The sequence below is a fragment of the Neodiprion lecontei genome, chromosome 1, assembly GCF_021901455.1.
Source record: "Neodiprion lecontei isolate iyNeoLeco1 chromosome 1, iyNeoLeco1.1, whole genome shotgun sequence".
In the NCBI taxonomy this organism is placed as follows: domain Eukaryota; kingdom Metazoa; phylum Arthropoda; class Insecta; order Hymenoptera; family Diprionidae; genus Neodiprion; species Neodiprion lecontei.
Genome location: NC_060260.1, coordinates 20640414 through 20651760, shown reverse-complemented (window position 1 = coordinate 20651760; position 11347 = coordinate 20640414). Strand labels below are relative to the sequence as shown.

At 42.9% G+C, this 11347-nt stretch overlaps 3 protein-coding genes across 3 annotated transcripts; 1 reads left to right on the top strand and 2 right to left on the bottom strand.

The window, feature by feature from the left end:
- Positions 1–2281: 2281 nt before the first annotated feature.
- On the top strand, positions 2282–3046 carry LOC124296598 (secreted RxLR effector protein 161-like). Its single transcript, XM_046746635.1, has one exon. It carries the CDS (start codon positions 2282–2284, stop codon positions 3044–3046), a length of 765 nt encoding a protein of 254 aa, XP_046602591.1.
- A 1824-nt stretch (positions 3047–4870) lies between these two features.
- Positions 4871–6677, bottom strand: LOC124296597 (ATP-dependent DNA helicase PIF1-like). Its single transcript, XM_046746634.1, has 2 exons — positions 5097–6677; positions 4871–4927 (listed from the first exon to the last, which is right to left on the bottom strand). The coding sequence occupies exons 1-2, from the start codon at positions 6675–6677 to the stop codon at positions 4871–4873; spliced, it is 1638 nt and encodes a 545-aa protein (XP_046602590.1).
- Positions 6678–6926: 249 nt separating this feature from the next.
- On the bottom strand, positions 6927–9182 carry LOC124296596. Its single transcript, XM_046746633.1, has one exon. It carries the CDS (start codon positions 9180–9182, stop codon positions 6927–6929), a length of 2256 nt encoding a protein of 751 aa, XP_046602589.1.
- Between the last annotated feature and the right edge of the window lie 2165 nt (positions 9183–11347).

Sequence of the window (11347 nt, the reverse complement as noted above, 5' to 3'; positions counted from 1 at the left end):
AATGAAAAAACGAATGTTCAAAAGAAAAGTGCCAATTCAAAAAGCAGTGCGGAAAAGAAAGCTTATCGCGAAAAGAAGAAGAAAAATGTCGAGTGCTACGTGTGCAATGAAAAGGGACATTACGCGCGGGAATGCCCGAAAAGACAGAACAAAGATGGCCGCGACGGAAAAGATTCACGTGATTGCGCGTTCGTTGCTAAGTGCTCAAAAAGTGCGAGAAGTAAGGATGAGTCGAGCCAAGGCATTGGTCCACCTGAAAACAATAAGAGAGCGTGGCTCAGATTGGACAAAAGAGATGTCTGGTACGGCGACAGTGGATCCTCGAGGCACATAACTTTCCACCGCGAATGGTTCAGTGAGTTTCGTCCAAAAGAAGGCTCTAGCATTACGTTAGGTGATAATACAGAGTGCGACGATGCCGGCGGAAGGACAATACTTATCGACAGGTTAGTGAATGGCAACTGGAGTGAAGCAAGAATCGAGAACGTACTCTATGTACCGTCCGTGCGAAGCAACCTTTTTTCGGTGGGCGAGTGCGCGCTACGAGGGTACGAAGTGAAATTCGTGGGCGAATCTATGCACCTAGTCAAGGAAAATTCGACAGTCGTGACTGGCGTAATGCAGTCGATTAAATCTACCGGATGTTTTTTCGAGTGAAAGTCGCGGGCGAAATCGATGAAGTGAACGTGACCACGACGAGCCTCAAGGTCTGGCAGGAAAGACTTGGACACTTGAACAAACGCGCGTTGACCGATCTCGTCAAACAAGATCTCGTAGAAGGTGTAAAATTGTCGAACAACACGGATTTCTTTTGCGACGCCTGTCAACTGGGCAAGGCTCACAGACTAACGGTCAATAAAAGCGAAAAAGAAATAAAAACGAAACCGGGTGAATTTACACACAGCGACGTGTGCGGGCCGATTCCGGAAGTGTCTCTAGGGGGTGCGCGTTTCTTTGTTACGTTTATCGACGACGCGTCAGGATACCGCCTCGTATACTTTATCAAACACAAGTCAGAGGTGTTTGAAAAATTCAAAGAATACGAGAGACTCGTCGCAAACAAGTTCGCGAAGTCCATGAGAGCGTTTCGGTCAGACAACGGTCGCGAATATTGCAATGATAAAATGCGGGAATATCTAAAAACGCGAGGAATTCAGTTCGAACTGAGTGCTCCGCACACGCCTGAACAGAATGGCAAATCCGAGCGAGACAACCGAAGCATTGTAGAGAGCTCTCGCACGATGCTCAAATCCAAAAATTTGCCGAACTTTCTGTGGGGTGAGGCGGTCAACACCGCAGTGTATCTACAAAATCGTGTGTCATCGTCGGTAAGGAGAGGGAGAAAAACTCCATACGAGCTTTGGACAGGTAACAAACCGGACTTGAGTCATGTCAAAGTGTTCGGGTGTGAAGCCTTTGTGCATATTCCCAAGGAATTCACAAAGAAATACGACGCGAGGTCGAAGAAAGTGCTGCTCGTGGGGTACGAGGGGTGCTCCAAGAATTATAGACTGTATCACGCAGGCACGCGAAGTGTCAAGGTGTCACGGAACGTAGCGTTCAACGAGTCAAGTTCATCAGCGAGCAAGCACGAGGCATCGAACACAGCTGGTAACTGGAGTGACGGAGAAGAACTGCAAGGACTAGAGGAAATTGATCCTGTTGTCGATAACGACGTACCAGCAGTCGGTAACGCCCCGGTTGTGCCCGACAGAGGAGTCGAACGTGCCGCACCCGCGGTCGGTAATCAAGGGGCTGAAGCCCAAAGACTACCAAGGCCAGAATTACCACCTGTTGAGCCTCGAAATCTGCGCGACAGAGCAAGTCTGAGGAGACCGGAAAGGTACAGAGACAACAGCTCCGATTCCGACGAAGTCGACGAAGTCGAGGAGTTGCATTTGGCGCAATATGAACCTCCAGAAGAGATCGTGGATTAATACGAAGACCGTCACGCTGCGAGGGCAACGCGATCGAGTATGACGTATCAACGACGTATGAGGAAGCGATAAAAAGCGAAGATTCATCGAAGTGGCTTGACGCAGTTAAAAAGGAGCTTGAAGCACAGAAAGTGTATTCGGCGTTGTACGTTGATGATGGCCTCATTGCTGCGGAATCGAATGAGATTCTCGAGCGCGTATTGATGCATCTTGGAAAATCATTTAAAGTCACAGTTGGTGATTCAAGTGTGTACGTTGGCATGAAAATTGAGCGAAATCGGCGCGAGCGGTCGGTGTTTATACATCAAAGTGTGTATGCAAGGCGAGTGGTTGAAAAATTCGGTATGAGCGATGCAAAATGTTTGAGCGTGCCGGCTGATCCACATGTAGTTTTAAATCCCATAATTGCGGGAGAAGAGAAGGCTGAAAAGGTTCCGTTCAGAGAAGTTGTCGGATCATTAATCTTCCTAGCAATAGTTTCGCGTCCAGATATAGCCTATGCGGTAAACTCAGTGAGCAGGTTCTTAAACAACCACAGTGACGAACACTGGCGAGCTGTAAAGCGTATACTGGCGTATTTATCAGGAACAATTGGTTACGGTATTGAATTTTGTGGCAGTGGAAGCGAGCTCGTCGATTATTCGGACGCCGATTACGCTGAAGATGCAGAAACGCGCAGATCAACGACTGGATACGTGTTTCAGCTCGCAGGTGGTCCAATAACATGGGCGAGTCAGCGTCAAAAATTAGTTACGCTAAGTACAACCGAAGCAGAATATGTTGTTGCCTCGGTGACGTCTCGAGAGGCGATATGGTTAAGAAAATTGTTGCTGGATATTGAATACCCATGTGCTGATGCTACTGTAATATTTGTCGACAATCAAAGTGCAATTAGACTAGTCAGGAACCCCGAGTTCCATAAACGCACAAAGCACATAGACATTCGTTACCATTATATTCGCGAAAAGGTTGTAGAAAAGATATTAAAAATAGAGTATGTTCAAACAAAACAACAAAAAGGCGATATTTTTACAAAGGCTCAACCAAGAGAGCGATTTTGTATGCTGAGAGAAAGCATTGGTATGAGTGTGTGTGTGGAACGCGCATAAACGGTGGAAGTATTAGATAAGTTAATGTGCGTTCACCCTGTACGAGCCAATGAGAGCTCGAAGAGCGCGCATGCGTGAGAAGTGTGAGAGACTGCGGTCACTGTCATGTTCGCGAGAGGCAGTCATCTTTAGAACTTGCGTGAGAAAGTACAAAGAAGAATAAAATACATTAGTTTAAATATCTCTCTAGTTGAATTGGTGTTACGTTGATTTCACAACCTGCTTCCCATCCTCAAACTATCTCTTACAACAGTGCGGGCAAGTGTGTATTTGTCGGAAACTATGAGGATTCTGACGTTTATTTGGCGCTCTTTGTTGACGACGGTATTATTGCGGCGAGATCGGAGAAAGTTCTCGATTCAATAATAAATACGCCAAGAAAATCTTTCGACATCACCCTAGGTGATTGTAGCACCTTCGTGGGGTTGCAAATCTGTCGCGACTGGGTTAACAAACGAATGTTTATCCATCAGAGCGCGTACACAACGAAAATCCTTGAAAGATTCGGGATGTCAAACGCGAAAGGGGTATCGGGGACTAGCTCTAATTGAAGCAAAGGTCCAGCACACACAACGAGGTGTCTCAATCATTATGAACAATGAAGATGATTATAAGCATCATACCTTTAATGAAGAATGGATGCAAGCTGCTAAAGCTGTGGTCGTAATGCCAGATCAATTAAGCACGATCATTAACGCCATCGGCAAAGTCACCGTGTACGACTCTACGTACGTACCAAAATTGGCAAAAGATAACTACTATGAAGATAAGGGTACCGGCCGATCCTCACACTGTTCTATATCCTGTCGAGGAAAACGAAAAAAGGTGCAATGCACCGTATCGGGAAGCTGTCGGGTCTTTAATGTTCCTCGCCATCGTATCTCGTCCCGATATCGCGTTTGCCGTGTATAACGCGAGCAAGTTTTTGAATTATTTCAACGAAAGTCACTGGCAAGCTGTAAAACGTATTATGGCATACATAGTCAAAACCGTAGATGTAGGTATAGAGTATCGAGATGACGGTAGAAAATCCAACTTAATCGGTTTCTCAGATGCAGATTACGCTAATGATATCGCGACGCGCAGGTCCACGATCGGATATGCCTCCAGCATAGCTCACGGACTCGTCACCTGGTTATCTCAACGCCAAAAATTAGTATCTATGAGTACTACAGAGTCAGAATACATTGCGGCAGCAGCGGCTGCAAAAGAAGCGTTGTGGTTGCGTAGCCTATTGAGCGTAGCGAGCACTCAGGCGGCGGAAGTGTTGAGGTTGGCTATCCTGCTCGACTGTAAGCGCCTGCGCGCGTACATGTACATCGGTCTCCTTCTGAGGCGAGTCAGTCGCTCTCAAAATCTCGAGCAAGACTCACGTACTATATAAATATACTAGCTGACCCGACAAACGTTGTTTTGTCATATAAATTATTTCTAGAGAATATTTTTCTAGAAAAAAATAACTAACTTATTGTAAGTATGTAAGGGATGTGGTATGTAAGTGAAAGAGGTAGGGAGCGTTGTGAACGGTGACGGAATATAAAAATAACAAAACACCGAACATTATTTTGTTTAATTTATTAAAATTGATTCTTTAAAATTATATACATATCGCTAGTTATGACAATATTACTAAAAAACAATATCAATCCTTTAATGCAACAGAGTGTACAATATTTTTTGTTATTCCATCTTTCGCCAACACAAATAAACTGGATGGTTTGCCCACTCGAGAGCACGCCACGTATAATTGTCCGTGTGAAAAACATGATGTGCTCAAATCTAAACCACAGACAGACATCGTTTGGCCTTGAGACTTATTGATGGTCATTGCAAATGCCAATATAATTGGAAATTGAAGGCGTTTAAATTGTATTGGCACATCTGTGGGTATAATAGGAATTCGCGGCAGTAATACAATTTCACCTCGAAATTTGCCATTTAAAATGATGGCTTCGATAACATTTTTCATTAATTTTTTAATGACTAATCGCGTGCCATTACACAACCGTGGTGGGTTCAAATTACGAAGTAAAATAACCGGAGATCCAACCTTTAGTTGTAAATTATGCGGTGGCATGCCTGGTAAATCCAATGAGTTTAAAAACTCTGTTGGAAAATTTACAGCTTCGGTGTCATCGCAAACTGTATCAATAGATTTGTATGACACCAATTCTCCTGGTAACAAATGTTGAATCTTAAGATTCAATTCGTTGACGTCCACATTTTTTGCTGCTAAAATTGCTCTCTCTGCCAGCCACCCATGATTTGCGTATTGTCTGCGTACATCGGGAAATATCTGGTCAATGAGAGCATCTTGCGAATCAATGACTGTGCAGAAATCAGCCTGTAATTTTATGCATCCACTTTCATCTCTAGCAACTTTTCCATCGCCGATATCTAACAGTTGTTTTGAAAATGTTTCAGCGGATGGATCTTGAAGCATTTGAACGCGCATATTTACTTTCAGTTGTACTTTTTCAACATTACGCCACAGTGGCGATGATTTTAAGCACGCGTTGATTTCATCAGCGTATGTTGAACGTGGAATAACGGGAAGTGTTTGTCTGAAATCCCCTGAAAGGAGTAACAGAGTGCCGCCGAATAGTTTGTCGTTGTTTTTTATATCTTTCAATGACCTGTTCAACGCCTCAAGCGAATGTTTGTGCGCCATAGTGCATTCATCCCAGATGATAATTTTACAACGTTTAAGCACTGTGGCCATGGAAGATTGTTTTTTTATATTGCACACTGCGTCTGGGTTGTTTTGAATATTTAGCGGCAGTTTAAATACTGAATGAGCTGTTCTGCCTCCATCCAATAAAGTTGCCGCAATGCCAGATGATGCAACAGCCAATGCAATGCCATTATTTGATCGTATTTCGGCGAGAATTAGCGAAATAAGGAATGTTTTGCCAGTTCCACCTGGTGCATCCAAAAAAAAGAAACCACCTTGTCCTGCCGAAACTGCGAGCATGATGCGGTCGTAAATTGTTTTTTGTTCTTCATTCATTAGTGGGACATTGCGAGCAACAATCGCTGCCATTTCTGCAGTATTGTATTGTAGTTCACGATTCAATTCAGTGTTCATTAAATCAGATGCATTTCGATTTGGTGAATGCATACCGAAATGACTGAGTGGTAAGTTGGCAATGGTAATGCAAAGATCCTCAATAGCAATCAATGCTTCATTGTACATAGCGTCACTGAAAACTATCGTTAGATCGTTGCACCGTGTACGATGTTGATGCAATATATCATCAGTCATTGAATCTTTGTGATTGTCCCATAATGTCTCTGCTCGGGTCGGGAAACATGTAGTCAACACTATAGCGAATAGTAGACGAATTTGTTTTGCTGCACAGTTCAATCCCGCTTCAGCAAGCATACATTCCCACTGGTTGTCGTCTTCCAGCAAGCCGAGTGCATGGCATGCATCTTTATACGTTGGATACTGTTGTCCATCCACTTTCCGTATATCTTGAAATGACAATGGCCCGATGACATTAACCAATAACAGGCGAAGATAAAAGCACTCAGTCTGCCTTGGATTGACTGTAAATACTCGCCCCAAGGTGTTTGATTTGAATAAACCGGGATATCCATCAATCGGCGTGCCTTGCTTGCGGGGCATCCATTTTTTTGTTGGAGCCCATGTGAAATAGCGTGGTATTTCTGAATACAGCAATGTCCGTGCAAACGCACCAAAAACATCCGCACGATTGCACAATTCAAAAAATTCAGTGAGTGTTGTTTTTGGTGGATTTATAGCACGATCGATCGCTGTCCCGGTCGTGAAATATACACGCTGGCCGTTTTCAAGATGGACGGCCAAATGAATAACTGCTGGATCCCGTTCATGAATTGGGAAACCAAAGATACGTCAACCGGCTTCATTGGAGCTGACGTACCGACCAATTTGGTAAAGCGTTATTTCATCGTTAGTATTCACCGGAGGAGCATTCGCATTGATATTGTCAACTCGAAATACAGCCATATCGCTGCCTTTATTGACATACTTGCAAATGTATTTGATGCTCTTTACTGAACTGCAGAACTCAACATTAATATGAGCATTGAATGTTTTGCTCAGCAGAGGCGAATATGGGACCACCCAACGGTTATCAATGTCAATTTCTACTCTGTTTATATTTTTAACAAATGATTGCCCGCCATTATCGGAACTTCTTCGACGATATATGGGGTATCCGTCAACATTTGTGATCGTATCGTTCGTGAAATTTTTCGGATAACTTTTGGTACATTTTCCATCTACCATGCAAGGCGATGTACGATTCAGATTGCCGCATGGGCCATGAATCATGTTTGCTGTAACAATATCAAACAGCATTTGATCAGTAGACGGATCTGGAATTTCCGCAGAAATTATACTGTCGATTTCTTCAGGTCGTATTTTATCGATTAACCAAACCAAAATGTGGGCATGAGGTAATCCCCGCTTTTGCCATTCAACGGAATACATCCAGCAACGTGTGGGACCGAATACATGTAGTTTTGTAATGAAATTTATCAAAGACTTCAATTTTTGTCTGAACACACGTGCTGTAATGTCATGACGATGTACTGCATTTTGGCCAGGCAATAGTAAAGATGTAATCTCCGGCCATTTTGGATTACATGTGAACGTGATAAATAAACACGGCCGCCCATATTCGCGCACGTAAGTCAGAGCATCCTGTATGTATTCTTGCATATGACGTGGGCTGCCGATGTATGATGATGGTAGAATGACAGAATTACCGATTTGAGCGGCATCGGCGTTGTTGACAATAGCGTCTCGCAGGTGAATGTATTCTTCCGCACGCAGCTTTTCTTGATTAAATCGCAAGTATCGTAATCGTTCGCTCTCTATCTTTACATACATGTCGACCATGAATTGTTGACAAAGCTCACGACATCGTAGAATAACGTTGTCCTGATCACGTCTAATCATCAACCGATACGCATAATGGTCCTTCGAACTAACATTCTTGTTCGTTTCGGCACCTGTTGCGGGATTTCGTTGTTTAATATTTATGCAATACCCGTCTTGTCCCTTCCAGAACATTAGCGGATATTGAAGAGCGTCATATGAACGGTGTGTATCAGCAATGAACTGTAGATTATTATTTCTTCTACGAATCACTATTTCTCGTTTAGCTGTACGATCGCCAACCATGATTCCAGCGACATCGTCAAGAACAGGTGCATTAAATCTACGAATATGCTCTCCAGCAGGTGTTTTATCCGGATTGATGACAATAGCGTGATTATCACTTTGTAATTTGTGCATGTGTGATTTGAATATTTTCAACAATTCATTGTGCTCATTCAATAGGGAATCCAGGTCACTGACGATGCGTCTGGCTAAAAATGAATCGAGGTTATTATAGCCACAACGTGCATCTACACGTGCATCCTCACCGCCCATAAAGTAAATTTGTAAAAATTTAGATGATCCGTTTGGCATTGGCAGCAATGAGCCCACTTTATGATAAATTTGGCCTTTGATTTTGAATGTTGAATTAAATTGCTGACCATTGATAGCATTATTTCTAATTATTTCTGTTGCTCCGAACGATGTCATTTGAAAACATGAATTAAATGTTCGAATTGACTTTAGGAATAGATTAGAATCTGGATCCGTGCCGATAAGTAAACCGTTCAGTGGTTCAGGTGGTGTCTCAATTGCAGGTAATTGCACCTTTCCTGACGAACAACACATTCCAGGTGGCTCAGTTTTAAACTTAAGAGCATGACAATGCGGACATTCCTTGTCCATAGCACCAATTACCACTTTTGAATGAGCATAATATTGAATATCGTGCTCATACTCGAATGCTAGACGCAGGAATGAATTAGATGAAAATAATCGATGCACCTGTTGGCGCTGTTGTTCATTCGCTCTGCATCTGCCAACTATAAGACGACGCGATTGCCTTTGTTCTAATTTTCTTCGTTCATTTCGTTCAGCTCGTACATCTTCTGATTCAGCTTGACGCAATCGCGCCATGTTCTCACGCACATGAGTGTTATCTTGCTGGATTTGGTCTTCTGTTCTTAGGGCTCTTGTATTTCGCCTGCTTGCAGATCTAGGTGTGTGACGGGCTATAGAAGCTCCTCTGCGTCTTGCTGGCATTGTACTAAACACTTAAATCGAAGAAATCCAATTAGTTAATGATGAAAAGCAGTATATTAATTAATTATTTGTGTATTTTCGTTTATTATTTATTTACCATTTACAAATTACCTACCGAATGTGTATGAGTCTCCTAGCAGCGACACCTGGCGGGCTAATTATCGACCGATGCCAAAAATTATTAAATTAAGCAGCGACACCTGGCGGGCTAAACTGGTATCAGCCGGTGATGAGCAATTATCACTTGTGCAGTTATCGACCGATGCCAAAAATTATTAAATGAAGAATATTTATTAAACAATAGCACTAAGAAGTATGAAAAAAGTTATAAACCTATTCTCAGACCTACCGAATGTGTATGCAAAATTTCATTGAAATCGGTTCAGCCGTTTCGGAGGAGTTTGGTGACAAACACTGTGACACGTGAATTTTATATATATTAGGATAGGATAAAAGTTTGATAAAGAGTTTCTATCCGTGTACTATATATGTGGGGTCGGGTTCCGACGTTCGAGGTGACGGCCCTGGTGGGACGTTAGAACAAAAGAAAGGGGGAGAGAGAAACTGTTGAAGATATTATATGTACAATAAAAGATTCGAATAATGCCGCCAAAAAGGGAACCTAGAACTAAGAAGGTTGGCGCCTCTGTCGGCACCCCCGCCTTTAACTTACGTATACGTACAACAGTTATAAGCAAGTTCTTCGGATCATATAAAAAGACTCTTATGTTAATCAATGAATATCGTCTCAATCAACAATCGTATATTAATTAACCCAATAATAACAACAGGTTATGGGCCCAGACATGCCAGTAAAGAATATATTTTCGGGATCAAGTTGCTGAAAGTTCGCGATAAAGACAATCACTTTTTTGAGGTTACCCAGCCGCGTGTGCAAAAGTGGAACAGCCCAAGATGGAAGGAGAAACAACAAGAATAACTAAGCTAAAAGGCTCTGAAAATTGGTCGTGTTGGAAATTCCAAACTTCAGTAATACTCAGAGCACAAGGTAGTTCAAATGTGGTCAACGGTATTGAAGAAAAGCCACCAGTCTGTGCGGCAGATGCACAGGCCACCGCCGCGCCGCACAGATACAGGCATTGGCTACGTGGACTAAGAAGGACAATATCGCACAGAAGATAATAGCTACAGCTGTGGAGGACAGTCAGCTGCTGCATATAATGAATTGTGACACTGCCAAAGAAATGTGGACAAAACTACACCATGTGTACGAGCAGAAGTCAGATATCGGGATACATCTTCAGCAAAAATGGTACAAGGTGACGAAAGAGTCCGCAGACAGCATGGCGACCCACATTGCTAAAATAGAGGATCTAGCCCATAAGATCCGGACTCTAGGTGAGAATATTTCCGATTCAATGGTAATAACCAAAATTCTCATCACCCTCCCGTCAAGTTACAGTCATTTCATTACGGCCTGGGAATCGACGAGTCAGGAACAGCGAACGCTGGGCATCCTCACAGAGAGGCTGCTAGCAGAAGAAACAAGAAAGAAAGGATCGGAAGAAGAAGAAAATGAAGCACTAGCAGCGTTCAAGCAATGGAAAAAGAATGACAAGAAGAAAAAGAGTGGCGAGCAATCGTCGCAAAAGAACAAGCCTGGTAACTGTTACATATGTAAAAAGCCTGGTCACTGGAAAACCGACTGCCCAAGATACAGGGCAGATTATAAGAAAAACGAAATAAAAGGAGAAGCTCTGGTAATGGAGATCGCAGCCCTATGCGAAGATGATCTCCCAAAAGAAGAAGGATGGTATCTCGACTCGGGGGCGACGGAGCACATGTCTAACCAAAAGGATTGGTTTGTCGGTTGTGAAACACTACAAGAACCTATACCGATCAAGATAGGTAATGGTGAGAGAATTTGTGCTGTTGGCAAAGGTAATATAAACGTACTTGCTTATGTTAATAATGTCTGGAAGGCGAAGCATCTCGCCGAAGTGCTTCATGTACCAAAATTAAAGTACAACCTTTTCTCTACTGGAGCAGTGCTCGATAAAGATATGCAGCTAGTTGCAGATTCCAAGGGATGCCGCTTCACACGCAAGGGAATTGTTGAAGCAATGGGAGTACGCAAGAATAAATTATGCCAAATGCAATTCAAGCTGCAAAGACCATCGAAGGAAAACAAACGAGCAGAGACG